This window comes from Sminthopsis crassicaudata, chromosome 3, assembly GCF_048593235.1.
Source record: "Sminthopsis crassicaudata isolate SCR6 chromosome 3, ASM4859323v1, whole genome shotgun sequence".
NCBI lineage: Eukaryota > Metazoa > Chordata > Mammalia > Dasyuromorphia > Dasyuridae > Sminthopsis > Sminthopsis crassicaudata.
Window position 1 is genome coordinate 630226037 of NC_133619.1, and position 15957 is coordinate 630241993.

A 15957-nucleotide genomic window follows, 5' to 3' on the forward strand; every position below is an offset into this window, starting at 1 on the left:
CCTCCCACGGGGCCGGAAAAAAAGTGCCCAGAGTTTTGCCCGTTTCTTTGGGTTAAGGGTGGGAGAGGAAGGCCAAGAACAGAATCCCCATGAGCCTTTCCTACCTTCGGTGTGCCTCAGTGGCGAGCGGAGTCCCCGGAGGCCCGCTGGCAGAAACCGGAGGCCCGAGAAGGAGAGACATTTACTGCTCCCCCAGCGGGCAGCGTCCGTGTTGCCTAGGAGATGACATTGTAGCCGCTCAAAGATATGTGAATGACTGGCAACTGTAACTGCCCCGTTTCCCGGAACAGCCCGGGCCCGCAGGCAGGGAGGGGCCGCTAGCCCCGGGGAAGCCCCAGGCTGGGCCTCGGGGGGCTGGGGGAGGTGGGGAAGGGGAGAGTCTCGGGCTCCGGTCTAAAAACCAGAGGCTCGCTCTCCGGCCACCCACTCAGCCTAGAAGGAAAACGTGTGGGAGAAGCAGAGTTCAAATCCTGCCCCCGGGGCTTACTAGCATCGCTCAACCACCCACAGGGGAATAGCGGTCCCCGAGGTCCCTACTTCGTGACCCTAAATGTACCCAATAAACGGCCACTTAGAGCCGAAGCATGCGGAATTAAAACCAACCAAAGTGCGGTATTACTTTTCCAACGCGCGGAGGGAGGTGGGGGAGGGGAGACAGAGAAGCCCGGCGATTATTTTGCATTTTAGGCAGCTATTCTAGCGTGGAGTGCGGCCGTTTTTGTATTTTTTGTTTTTTGTTTTCCAAGAAAGAAATTTGAATCAATCAATGAAAACGAAACTGACGGGGAAATTAACTCCAACTGGGGTAGGGTGCGAGGATAGGACAGAAGGAGGGGGGCAGAGAATGCTGTTCTAGGTAACCAGCGGGGTGCTGATCCTTCCTCGATCCAAATGTGAAGGGACTACTTCTAGCCAAAGAATAGAGGCACCCAGTAGGCGCTTAATACATACATGCGTGTTCCCAGGAACTGTCAGGAACTATTTGATCCGCTGGGGATGCTACAAATAAATAATGTATTAAGTGCCTACTATGCACGAGGATACAAAGTCAAAAAATAGGCAGACCTTCTAATAGAGGCGACTGGTCCGGAGGCGGCTTTATCACTTGGGTACCCATTTCACGGAATTGGGTAATGGTCATAAAGAGAAGGGCCATGCACTCATAAGATGCTCCACTCTGATACAGAGCTGGGGCCCAAAACCTGTTTGCCCTGTCCTGGGTGGAGCCAGAGGTCCATGTGGTCCCCTGAGGATGCAGGTAAAATTGCCACATCTGGGAGGCCCCTAATCTAGCTTTTCTATCCCTCCCATTTGCCCCTCCATCAACCTGCCCACCCCTTAAGGAGCGGAAGATCCTAAAGGTGTGGAGTCAGATTTCCCATAAGCCACCCGGTTGACCCCTAGTCCCAGATACCTAATGCTCCAAAGAGCTTTAAAAGTGGAGGGCAAAAAATGTTTGTAGCAGCTCTTTTTGTTGTGGCTAGAAACTGGAAGATGAATGGATGTCCATCAATTGGAGAATGGTTGAGTAAATTATGGTATATGAAGACTATGGAATATTATTGCTCTGTAAGTGACCAGCAGGATGAATACAGAAAGGCCTGGAGAGACTTACATCAACTGATGCTGAATGAAAAGAGCAGAACCAGAAGATCGCTGTACACTTCAACAACAATACTGTATGAGGATGTATTCTGATGGAAGTGGAAATCTTCAACATAAAGAAGATCCAACTCACTTCCAGCTGATCAATGATGGACAGAAACAGCTATACCCAGAGAAGGAACACTGGGAATTGAATGTAAATTGTTAGCATTACTGTCTATCTACCCAGGTTACTTATACCTTCGGAATCCAATACTTAACGTGCAACAAGAAAATGGTATTTACACACATATACTATATCTAGGTTATACTGTAACGCATGTAAAATGTATGAGATTGCCTGTCATCTAGGGGAGGGAGTAGAGGGAGGGAGAGGAAAATCTGGAAAAATGAATACAAGGGATAATATTATAAAAAAATTACTCATGCATATATACTGTCAAAAATGTATAATTATAAAATTAATTTAAAAAAAGAAAAAAAGAAAAATTTCAATAATGCAGATTAAACTTTAAAAAAAAAAGTGGAGGGTAAGCAAGACATCCACCACCATTGTTATCTCTTTACCTCGTATGTTTCTGAGGATAAATAAATCCTAGATGGAAAATCCAAGGGAAAGTCCAGCGTTACTTTACCTTGAGGAAGGTCCCTTTCTGACCCATGCCCACAATCCCCCACTGTCACCTACCTCCAGACTCATTTCCCTGACAATAAAAAAATTTAAAAAAAAAAAAAAAAAAAAAAACGAGAGGAGAGGACTAGATGATCTAGAAAATTGCTTCCAGTCTGAAATCCAGAATTCTAGGGTGGTAAAGGTGGTACAGAGATTTTGAAATATTCTCTACACTACTTTAAAAGTTTTAAATGAGTTTCTGCGGTTATAAAGTTTATAATCCATTTTTAATTTTACCTGAATAAAATGCAAGCTAAAATCACTTACACGGGTCCTTTTATGAAATACTTTAAAAATTACATTGACTAAAACAAAAAAAAATATTAAAGTGGACACGAGCAATTCTCCTAGTATCTTGTTAAATTTTATGTGTAACTTTTTCCCTGTTGGTTTATTTAAATATGCATAACGGTTTTTTTAAAAGCATTACTAGTTTCATGTACAATTCTTTTTCTTGTTCTTCGTGTACTGAACTGTTTCTGTTTATAGTTGAGTATTAAATTCTTCTCCTTCCTCTTTCCTCCCTGCTCTTCTATCCCCCTTCCTCTCCCTCTATTCTCCCTTCCTCTCTCTCCTTCTCCCTCTTTCCCCATTCTTCTTCTTTCTCCTTCTCCTATCTCTTCCTTCCTTTATGCTTCTCTTTCCTCCTCTTTCTTTATTCTCTCCTTCTCCCTCTTTTCTTTCTCCCCTCCCGTCCTTTCTCCTACCTTCTGTCTCTCTCTCCCTCCCTCTCCCATTCCTCATCCTCTCTTCCTCCCCTTCTTCCTTCCTTTTCTGTCTCTCTCTTCCTCACTGCTCCTCTACTTCTCTTCCTCTACTTTTTTATTCCTTTCTCTTCTCTTTTCCTCCCTCTCCCATTCCCTGTCCTCTCTTCATCCTCTTTTCCCTCCTCTTATTTCTCCCTTCTTCCCTGCACCTATTGCTTTCACCTCCCTTCCTCCTGTTATCTCTTCCTTCCTTTTCTCTCTTCTCCTCCCTTTCTTTCCCCTATGCTGTCTCTCTATTCCATTTCCCTGTTCTCTTTTCTTTCCTTTTCCCCTTCTTCCATATCTCTTCCTCTCCCTTCTTCTTTTCTTCTTCCTCCCTCCTTCCCTCCCCTTGTCCTTGCCCTTCTCTCTCTCTCTTCCCCCATTTCTCTTTTCTTTCCCCTTTTCCTTCTATCTTTCTTCCTCTCCCTTCCTCTTCTTTTCTTCTCCTCTTTTCCCTTTCTCCTTCCCTCCCCCTTGTCCTTCTCTCTCTCCCTCTTATTAAAAAGACAATCCACCTACATCTCCAAGGACAGAGGAATGACTGTAAGATAGGTTGTGCATATATACATATGTTTAATAACAAATGGAAAACACTTTAAAAACATTGGGTTTTTTGGGGGGGGCATTTTTGAAGTGCCTGCTATATGTCAGATGCTTTGCAGATATTATTTCACTTGATCCTGGGAGGTATTATTTATACTCCATTTTATAGATGAGAAAATTGAGGTAAAGAGACTTACTCAGTGTCACACAGAAAGTAAATATCATAGACCAGATTTGAACTCAGGCTTCATCCATCATACCATACAGCTATTACTTATGCTTACTTGTTACAAGGATATTTTTCTTTAAAGGGAGAAGGAAGGGACTTGGGAGAAAGAAAAAATAAATGTATGATCATTAAAAAAATAAAAGTAAAAACAAAAAATAAAATTAAAATTTATTATTTAAATATATTAATATTATATTATTATTATATTTATATTTAATATATAAATATATTAAATATACAAAAATAATTTAAAAGTACTTGAATTAGTATGGAAGTATGATTAACATGATTGCACATGTATAATTTATATTGGATTGCTTTCTGTCTTGGGAAGGAGAAAAAGGAGGGAGGGAGAAAACTCTGGAATCAGTTGACTCAAAACTACATCTGCCAAAAGAACAGCAGAGCTATTATTTTTAAAATGCCATAGGAGGGGCAGCTAATTGGTGTAGTGGATAGAGCACGAACGAGCCCTGAAGTCAGGAAGTCTTAAGTTCAAATTTGACCTCAGACACTTAACACTTCCTGGTTGTGTGACCCTAGGCAAATCACTTAACCCCAATTTCAGCAGGAAAAAAAGAGGAAGCCATACAGCTAGAAACTGCACTATAATTCTCAATTGACATCCAATATTTACCTTTATTGCTTCCCTCTGCATAGTCTGAGATAAAAGTGGCTACCAGAAGCTGCCCAGTTCCAACTCCACATAGCATAATATCAGACTTAACTCACAAATCTTACTTACAAATTAAGCCTTTAATTAAGCAGTAAGTGGTCAAACACTTGACCATATGAACAAACAGTCCTTTGGAAGATCTGCAGAGTATTCACAAACACATGAAAGAATCATGCAAATAAAGTGGCTTAAAAGTCCTCACTTTGTTGATGTTGCTAAGATCACACTGCTAGTAAGACTCTGAATCCAGATTTGAACTAGAGAAGCTGAGCCTTTCTGACTCCAGGCTGTGCATCCTATCCATTATGGGACTACCCAGCAACTCCCTTACTAGCCTTATACATCCAAGGAAGCTATTAATAAAAAGCCTTCAAATACATCAAAGACTTTTTGAGCAAAGCAAAGAATTGAAAAACAAAGTAGATGCCCAATGACTAAGGGAATGACTAAGCAAAGTGTGATACATGAATAGAAAGGATATTATTCTGCTATAAGAAATAGCAAATTCAAAGAAATATAAAAGGACTTTCCTGAAGATGCAAGTGGACTAAGCAAAGCTAAGAAAACAATATATAAATGACGACAATAGTGTAAGTAGAAAAAAACTATTCATACACAATATCAAAAGGGAATTTAAAAGTGTAAAGATTAAGTAGAATACAAATTAAAAGATGAGAAGACATTCCCATCCAGATCCCCAAGGGCCTCCACAGTTGTAGTACACTGAACATGTTTTCAGACTTTTTTAATGTACTGATTGATTGACAGTGCTAATATTTCCCCCTCCTTTTTTGTCTCTAAAAAATACTATTTGCCCTATAAGGTGGTTCTCTAAGAAGCAAGGGTGGAATACTGGACAAAATAATGATATAAAAAACAAGAGTTATCAATAAGAACTTTAAAAGGGGGTAAAGATCAAGAGAGCTAGAACTGGGTGAGACCTTAAGAAATCCCATAATAACTAGATTCTAGTACGACCTGATAATTTTTGAAGAGTTTTATCTATGCTTTCTGTTAAGGACTATGCCTAAGTGCACTGTAAGGGGCAGGTCAATTCTCCGAGAGCCTCCACAGCTGTGAACAGCTGAAGGGATTGCAAAGCAGCCTTTACACAGGTGTTGCTTGTGGACTGGGAATGAAATAAATTGGAGGCAGAGGGAAGGGGAGAGAGGTCAGACAACGCAATCGTCTCTCAGTGGAGAGGTCAGAGAACAGTAACTGTTCTCTCAGTCTCCTTGAATCACAGCGTCCTCTCACAAGAAGAGAAGAAAAGGTCTACCAGAGGTAAAGCAAAGTTACATATTGTGTTCCCAACAGCCTTCTGTGTTTTAATTACTATTATTCATAAATATTACCTCCTGGAATTGTTCAAAGAAAAGCAGTTAAGTAAAAAATAACCAGTTCAGTCACCATATTTGATAAGATATGCAACATTCTAAGACCATAGTAATCCAGGATGTTTGCCAACAAAATAACCAAAGAGATCATGAAGAGTCAGACATGACTGAAGCTGAATAACAACTATATATATATATATATATATATATATATATATATATATATATATATATATATATATATATATATATATCCATAGACATATATACACACACATATATATATATTTATTTATCTTTAAAATTTGCAAACATCTCATTTTATTAACGTAACAATGCTGGAAGGCAAGTGTTACTATCATATTTATTTTAGAGAAGAGGAAACTGAGGTAGACAGAGGGAAAGTGATTTCCACAAAGTCACACAGCTAGTAAACTTAGATTTGAACCTAGGTCTTCCTGAGACCAGTTCTAGCACTCTACAAACTATAACACTTAGCATTGGAATAAAAGGAAGTATCATAGTTTTAGAGCTGAGGGTGGCCTTAGAAGATCATCTACACTTTAATTATCACTTGTGGATGGAAAAACCATGACCTAGAGAGGTTTAGGATTAATAACTTGGTACACAGAAAATGAATGGCAAAGGCAGGATTTATACCTAGGTCCTTATACTTAAAGGCTGTTTTCTTTCAGGCTCACATTCATTGCTTCCACAACACTATCTCATCTTCTGCTGTCTCCTTCTCCTTTCACCTTCAGTCTTTTTTCAACATCAGGGTCTTTCCCAGTGAATCCCATCTTCCCATTATGTGGCCAAAATATTCAGTATTTGACTTTTACACAAAGTCAGAAACAGCAAAGCTAACTTCTGGGACCCAGCCCTGACTCTAAATCTGTAAAGTTTTCTTTTACAGCATGCTCAAGAATGTATGATATCAAAGCCAGAAACTAGAAGTCAGGACTGGACCTAGGAAAGGATGGGGTGGGTAGACACCTAGGTACAGCCAAGAACACATGATCTCAAAGCCCAGAAGCCAGGCCTGGGCCTAGGAAGAGATGGGGTGGGCAGATACCTAGGTTAAGCCCAAGAACACATGACCTCAAAGCCAGAAGCCAGCACTGGACTTACGAAGGGATGGGCTGGACAGACACCTAGGTACTACCCTGGAGGGGAGGAAATATAGGAATGAGGAGGGAGTATGGGCAGCAGACTTGCTTCCACAAAAATTTCTGAGTAAGGAAGTCTTTTCCCATCTTCCCCTGCTTTGAAGGAGGGTTATTTTTTGCTGGTGGTTATACCTAAGGCTAAAAGATAAATAATATCTAAGGGAGAGAGGGATAGCACCATACCCAGTATTGGTGTGCCAGGCTGGGAAGGAGATCAGGGTTTTTCATAAATGCTCAAATCGAGATTTAAAGCTAGAAGTGGAGGATAGAGTTCAGGTCCTTGAGTCAGGAAAACAGGAATTCAAGTACAGTCTGATATTTAACACTTCCTAGCTGTGTGACCCCTGGCAAATCACTTAATTCCAATTACCTCCAAAAAGAAACAAACAAAAAAATAAAGCTAGAAGTGACCAAAGAGATCATTACTACAAACCTCTCTTTTTGCAAAGAAACAAACTAAGGTCACTTACTCAATTAGTCAACATAGCTTTATCAAGTGCTTACCACATGCCATGAAGTGGGGAATAAACAATTCCTTCCTTCAAGGAGTTCACCTCCTAATAAAAGATTCAATATGTAAACAACAATGAACATACTAGATATATTCTGAGTCATCTGGAGATAATCTCAGAGGGAAAGAACTGGAGGTAAAAGAGGGGTCAAATGTTTTACCCAAAGTCACACCAGGACTAAGTGGAAGAGCTAGGATTTATTTCCTTGTCCTCAGATTCCAAATTGAGCATAGATTCCACAGTGTTCCGTTCCTCTTCCCAGAATTCCACATTCCATTTCCCTTCTCCATTCATTTACATGACTGTCCTCAGGTCTAGCATGTCCCTCCTCCTTACCACAGATTCTTAGAATCTTTTATAGCTTATTTTGTAGCTTCTTTTATAACTTAATTCAACTCAGTGAAGTTTCTTTCTCTGATTCCCTCAGGGGATACTAATCCCTTCCTCCTCAAATTCAGATTTCGCCCCTCTGTATACATACCTAGATTCTCTTATAAACTCCTCCAAGTCAGAGAATGTTCACTTTTTGTCTTTGTCATCCCAGAACTTGACACTGTGCCATCAATTTCTTGTGTGCCTTGGAGTCACTTAATCAATACTCTTTGGATTGAACTGAATTGGCATCTCGTCCACCAGATCCTTGGAGCAGCCAAGAGAACCCAGGATAAAAACTGAAGTAAAGCAGGTCTTTTCCACGGGTTCCGACACCATTTTCCAGGAGGAATTCCTGGGTCAGCACCCTGAGTAGAGATTCCTGAGCTCCATCCAGCACGCTAGGCAATGTTACTTTTAGCTAAGAATGTCTGGTTCAAATTTAGAATCCAGCAATGTAGGCATGAGGCCGATTGCTTCCTCATCTGTCAAAAGAGGGCGTTGGACAGGATGGTCCCTAACAGCTCCAAGATTCTATGAATTAGCCCCATCCCATTCCAGGAGCTGAGGACATCTTAAAATACTTCTGATTGAGCAGCTGGGGGCTTAGGAGAACTAAGTGCCATGTTTTAAAAGCTTCTAAGCCCAGGCTGAGCCATATTCTCTCTTTAGCGCATCCCACTGACCCCACCCTTGGCACTATCCTACTCCAAGCCCCCACGAATGCTATTTTCTACCACATACCTGGACTAAAATCAGTCAGCCAGTCAGTCAATGATGAACATTTATTAAACATCTACTATGTGCCGATCACCATACTAAGCTTTGGCTACCAAAAGATAAAGGCTGATTCCTGCTCTCAAAGTGCCCACAGTCCAATGGGAGAGACAGCATGGTTCTATACTAGCAAGTTTTCTATGGGATGAATTAGAAAAACAATCACATATGGAAGGATTAAGAGGGATAGGTAAAGACTTCTTGAAGATGTGATCATAGCTGGGATTTGAAAACAGTAAGCAGTGTTCTTATTGGTGGCAATGAAATCAACCAATCACTCCACAAACATTTATAAAGCACCTACTATAGTCAAGAATACAATGTCCTCTGTTGTTATATATGCTTTTTTGAAATGGAAATTTATTGTTACATATTTCAAATCCTACCTGATGTTCTGTTGGGCACACAATAATATTACTTTTTCTTCTATTTTTTTATTATTTTGCATTTGTTTTAAACATATATTATATTGTATAATGTATTACTTTATGTTATATGGCATAATATATTACTTTATATAGTATATATCATATTGTACAATGTATTATTTCTATATAATATATTACATTGTACAATTTATTATTTTTATATAGTACATATTTATATTGTACTATGTATCATTTTTATAAGTATATATTTTTTATAATGTATCATTTTTATATATTACATATTAATTGTACAATGTATTATTTTTTATATATTATATTGTACTATGTATCATTTTATACAGTATATATTATACAATGTATCATTTTATGTTACATATTAATTATACAATGTATCCTTTATCTATTACTTTGTACAATGCATTATTCTATATAATATATTATATTGTACAATTTATTATTTTATATAGTACATATTATATAGTACTATGTATCATTTTATACAGTATATGTTATATAATGTATCATTTTATATATTACATATTAATTGTACAATGTATTATTTTATATAGTACATATTATATTGTATTATGTATCATTTTATACAGTATATATTATACAATGTATCATTTTATGCTACATGTTATACAATGTATCCTTTATCTATTACTTTGTACAATGTATTATTCTATATAATATATTACATTGTACAATTTATTATTTTATATAGTACATATTGTATTGTACTATGTATCATTTTATACAGTATATATTTTATAAGGTATCATTTTGTATATTACATATTAATTGTACAATGTATTATTTTACATAGTACATGGTATATTGTATAATATATCATTTATATAGTATATGTTGTATTGTACATTGAATTATTTTATATAGTACTTATATAATTTATATAGTATATATTATATCATATATTATTTTATATATACTATTATATAATATATATGAAAATTTTTAAGTACCTACTATGTGCCAAGCACTGTTAAAAGCTTTGGAGATAACAAAGACACAAATGAACAGTCCTTACCCTCAAGACATTTACATTCTATCTAAAGGAGAAAAATAATGTATTTACATGTAGAAATAGATAACAAATATACCTAAAATAACATGTTATTTCTGAGAGGATAATGAAGCCCCTGTATTCCTCCCCTTCTCCTTTTGTATCCAGTATCTTATAAAGCATATGACACACAGTAGGTACTTGATAAGTTCTTGTTCATGACCTGATGAGATATAAGAAGATTGCAGAGGTGAGACCACAGGTATAGAATATCATATAGATTGTCAGACTCTTCAGGTATGTCCCTTAGTTTTGTTTGACTTTTAAAATTTTCTCCTTTCTATTGTTTTTTATTACTATCATAAGGGAAGTCTCCTAGGAAAGGGGAAGAAGTAAGAAATGTTTATGATGTAGAAGCCAAAGATATTAACAAATAATCACTTGTTAAATTGATTTGAACCAAATATCACTAGAGCTCTGAAAAGAGAGGCTCTGACTAGTTCAGATGCCTGGGCTCATCCCCAAGGCAGCCAGATCATTTGACAGACAGAAGCTGCTGGACAAGAGAGGTTCTAAGGGGAGGAGGGCAGGGCACGTGGGGACCTCCAGTCTATTTCTGACAAGAGCTCAAGGCTTCTCTTCTACCTCTCATTGAATGGGCCCAGGAAATGAAACACCCAAACCTCAAAACCCTGGGGTCTCAAGCTGCTTCCTCCCAGCTCCATCTGGTAAGTGACCTCTGATAAATCCACCTTCCTGCTAAGATAGGGCTTAATGTCACCCCCTATCCCTGGGGGCTCCTGAGAGAGGCTGCTTTCCTGGAGAAACCAGCTGCCCAATCCCAGGACAGCTTTCATTTTTTTCTGGGGCTCCCCATGGGGTGAGAGATAGGAGTTTCTGATAATTAACTTCCTTACTTCATAGAAGCTTCTCCAGCAGTGGGAAAACAATGGCAAAAATGACCACCTGGGAAGGGGAGGTGGGAGGAGAGACCCAATCCCCAGCGATGAGCTAACAGAGAGGGCTCTCCCCCAGATGGCAGAGGGAGAACTGGGGAATTTTTGCCAAGATTACCTGCCAAAAAGGATGAGTTCCTGGATCTTTTTTATAAGATTTTTTTTTTTCTGTTGTATTTGCTGTTAAAGAAATACAAAAAATTGATGCTAATGAGATAAGAGTTTGCCCTTTATTGCCCTCTTAATCATCATGCATTTATTAAATACATATATGATAAACAGATGATATAAATGGACAGCTATAAATGATAGATGGATAGATAGATGATAGATAGATATAGATAGTACCATGCACTATACTCCCTTCCAGGGTACAAGGACAGAATTGAAATAGTCCCTGTCCACAAAGAGCTTACATAGTAAAGGGAAAAGACATGTATTTATGGGGAGGGGGGAAATCTCAAAAGTCTTTTTTTTAAATCTCAAAAGTCTTAATGCAAAATTTTTACGCTGCACTAGGACTTTTAGAACAATTTAGATAAATATGTATGGACATACAAAGAAAGATGATAAGCAGATAAATATAGACAGGTATACAAGAGAGACAAACAGGATAGAGATAGATGACAGAAAGAGATTGATGATAGAAATATAGAAAAGACAGATGACAGATACAGACAAGATAGAAATAGGATAGATAGAGACAATGGGAAGATAGACAGGAGAAAGAGATAATAGAAGGAGAAAAAGATGATAGGTAGATCCAGAAAGACAGGAGAGAGATGATAAACAAATATAGACATAGATCAGACAGACACAGATACAGATAGAAAGATAGATACAAGTTAGATATACAGACAGAAAGACAGATAATAGATTAAAATATATACAAATGAAGTAGTATCATCTTGGAGGGGAAGGTAAAGAAAGCAGGATTAGAACTAGATATACAAGTTATTATAATTTGGGGAGTGAGGAGAAACATTTGAAATGAGGTAATTGATTGGGAAATCTCCTCCACTAAAATCAGATTGTAACTGCTCTGCAATCTCTGAACAATTTTCTGGGAATTGTGTGGGGTGCTGAGAGACTTTGGTGACCTGTTCAACGTGAACAATTATAATAACTAGCATTTATATAGTTTACCATATGTCAAGCACTGTGCCAAACATTTAACAAATAATCTCACTTGATCCTCACAATCCCTGGGGAAGAGGTGCTATTATTATTTCCACTTGATAGCTCAGGAAACACAGTCAAAACAGATGAAGTAGGGGCAGCTAGATGGTATAATGGTTAGAGCATCAGCTCTATAGTCAGGATGACCGAGTTTAAATTTTTCCTCAGACAGCTAACACTAATTGTGTGACCCTGGGCAAGCTACTTAACTCCAACTGTACCTATCCCTCCTCCCCCAAAAGAAGAAATCAAGTGACTTGCCCAGGGTCACACAGCTAGTAAGTGCTAAGGTGAGTTTAGAATTCAAATCTTCCTGACTTGGGAAAGAGGGAGGTGCCCTATGCACTGAGCCATCTGATTAACATAATTTTTTTCTTAAATACTCAAAAAATAAAGAGAGAACAGAATGACATAGACACATAAGCAGATGTTTTTACTATTATCTTGTTAATATATACCTCCAAATATATACCTTCAAAAATGTAAATAAAGTCACTGAAATGAAGCTGCAAGGGACATCACAGATCATCTAATTCAATCCCTTGCATTTGACAAATGAGGAAACTGAGGCCCAGAGGAGTCAAGAGACTTGTTATGGCTCCGGATGACTACCTATTGCCCAGCTGGAATGTAAACCCAGGGAATTCTGGGAAGTTGGAAAAAATGTCAAGGGTCATTTAATCTAACTTCTTCCTATAGGGTGTTAATGTTTTCTCTGCCTGGCCCCAGAAGGCAGTACTAAGAACAAAGGAAGAAGTTTTGTTCTTATGTAACAGCTTATCTAACTGTAAGGGGAAAGCTGCCCAAAATAGAACCCCGGGGAATTTTGTGGGGTAGTGAACTTCCCATTCCCTCAGGTATTCAAGCTGAAAAGCTTAATGACCCTTTGCCAAATGTGTTATAGTAGGGATGCTTATTCAGAAATGAGTTGGACAAGGTGGCCAATAAGATCCCTTCCAGCTTGTGATTCAGATCATTTATTTCAAATCATGAGGTCTTTGCATCATATCACAATAATTTAAAGCTTGTGATTTATGCTGGAAGAAATTTCACAAGCCATCTAGTCCAAGATGTCCAGGAACATAAATTTGAAGGGAATCTATGAACTTTAACAGGGGAAAAAAACTAAATCCTCATTTCAATATATTTGTTTCCCCTGGGTACTTCTATGTTTTTTATTGTATGTCTTTAAAAAACATTATCCTGGGCAGGATGCTGGGAAGATGGCAGAGAAAGTTGGTACATTTCAAGCTCTCCAGGTTTTCCCCACAAATAGAATAAATTTGCATCTGAGGGCACACATAGACTGGTGAAAAATCCAGAAGACTTGGGGCAGGACAGAGGTCCTCCAGTTACAACCCCAAGATCTGAGGCAAGATGCAGGGAAGGGGATTGATCTGTATGAAGTACAAGCACCTCTGGCCTAGCTCTGTAGAAACTGTAGAAAGTGGGGACCCCTCAGGTTGGCAGGTTAGCTTGTTAGGCTGGAGCCTCAGCAGAAAGTACAGGAACTTTCATCTCCTGGACAGCAAGGGGGCCTGAATCCCAAAAGACTGAGGGAACATTGGTTGATCAAGAAAGACAGGTCCAGCTTGCTACTGATCCTAGGAGAGAAGGAACCGGCACACTGGGAATGCAGAAGCAGCTGAGCAAGGATGTTGCTGGCTGTGGGCACTTACAGAAGGAAGGAAGCTCTTGGTTTGGGGTCAGAGGGGAGAGCTAAAGTGAATTTAGAGGTATCATCCTCTCCACCCCACAATTAGAAGAGCTTACACTAACACTTCTCATTTTAAAAAAATGAATAAAGAACAATAAAGAAGAAAGAATCCACTCCTAGAAACTTACTATGGGAACAGGGAAGACCAGGATTCATTTTCAGAGGAGGACACTTTAGCAAAAAAAAAAAAAAAAGCAAACTTCTCCTCCAAAGAGTAATGTGAAATGATTCCCTGCCCACATAGAATTTATAGAACTCAAAAAAGAATTTAAAAATCAAATGAGAGACAATGATTAAAAACTAAAATAAATAAATGAATGAATTTTAAAAATCCAAGAAAAAGATTATGAAAAAAAAAACAACTAAAAAAAGGATCTGAAATCTCAAAAATGAAAATAACTCTGAAAATTAGAATTAGGAAAGGGGAAGCCAGTGATGCTGTAAGAGACCAAGAGATTACAAAACAGAATATAAAGAATGAAAACTAGAACAGAATGTGAAACATCTAATAAGAAAAACAACAGAGCTAAAGAATAGATCAAGAGGAGAAAAAAAAACAATGATTGGACTAGCTAAAACTATGACTAAAAAAGAACCTTGACACAATAATGCAAGAAATAATTCAGGAAAATTGTCCTGAAGTAAAAAAAAAAAAAAAACCTGATTGGAAACCAGAAATAGAAAAATCCACTGATCACCACCTCAAATACATCCTTTGTGAAAAACATATAGGAATGTTATTGCCAAATTTTGAAACTCCCAGATCAAAGAGAAAATTTTGCAGGAAACAAGAAAAAAACAAGCCAAATATACCGGAGTTAGTTAGAATTGGAATTGTACAGGACTTAGCAGCCACAATAAAAGAGGGCAGGTCCTGGAATATCTACGGACAATCAAAAGAGCTAGGCCTGTGGCCAAAAATATCGTATCCAACAAAATCATCCATGATATTGAATAGGAAAAAAAAAATGGTCACTCAATGAACTTGCAGATTTTCAGGGCTTTTTATCAAACTCGAAATTAATAGAAAATTTAACATATAAGAGCCAATATCAAAGATCAACTTCAAGGAACTTAACATGGACAAAGTGTTTATGTTATTTTTTAACATGGAAATGTATACATATGTTTAAGACTGACATTGGCAACAGGATAGCTCAAAAGAAAGACTGGAACAGAGTTAAGGTAAAAATAATTATGTTATACAAATGCAGTGCAGAAGAATAGACATACAGGCATGGGGAAGGGGAAGGAAGGCCTGTGGTTGCAAAAACTTACTCAAATTGGAAATGGGTTCAATAGGCAATACTACATATAAACCGTGAAGGGTATAACACCCTCCAAAATCTATAATGAAATAATTGGGGAAGGATGGATGGGAGGGAAGAAGACAAGGGAGGGGAAGGTTAAGTAATAACAAGGCAAGTTAGGAGCAGAATTAAAGCAGAGTTAGCCTTCTACTTCTCCCTCTTTTTTCTCTCCCCCTCCCTTCCTTTCCTCCAGCCTCTTGTCTCTTTCCCTCCCTCTTCCCCCCTCCCATTCTCTCCTCTCCTCCTCCCTTTCTTTCTCCAACTTCCTGTTCCTTTTTAATCTTTTCCTCTTCCTCCTTCCCTCTTCTTTTTTTATTCTCTTCTCCCTCCCTCTCTGTTTCTCTCACTTCCTTTTGCCGTATCTCTGAATGCCATCTGTCTCTCACTTTCTATCTCTTCCCCTCGCTGTGTCTCTCACATCCTCTCTCTATATATCTGTCTCAAGTCTCTCATTCTTGGTTTCTCCCTCAGCTCTATCTCTCACCCTCGTCTGTCTCTTTGTCTCTATCCCTCCTCTCACTCACTGTCTTTATCTCTCACTGTCTCTGTCTCTCTCCTTATCTGCCTCAGTCTGATCTCCCCTCCCCCTCCTCCCTCTTTCTTCCATCCTTCCCTCTCTGCTTCAGTCTATCACTCTTTCTTTCAGTTTCTCCCTCCTCTCTGTTTCTCTCCCTGTCTTTGTTTCTTTCTCTCCTTTCCTTTTCCTCCCTCCCTCCCCTTGTTTCTCTTTTTCACTT

General features: G+C 38.4%; 1 protein-coding gene across 5 annotated transcripts in view; it reads right to left on the reverse strand.

Moving 5' to 3' along the window:
- Window positions 1–15957, reverse strand: part of TP73 (tumor protein p73) — a 212845-nt gene that overhangs the window by 178957 nt on the left and 17931 nt on the right. For 4 of the 5 annotated variants that reach the window (XM_074306471.1, XM_074306469.1, XM_074306468.1 and 1 more), the window contains exon 1: window positions 105–227. The exons of the other annotated variant lie outside the window; for it this stretch is intronic. In XM_074306471.1, the coding sequence (XP_074162572.1) occupies window positions 105–181 (77 nt within the window). In that variant the 5' untranslated portion in view covers window positions 182–227. Of the gene's footprint in view, window positions 1–104; window positions 228–15957 lie in introns of those variants that run through there. 5 annotated transcript variants of the gene reach the window in all.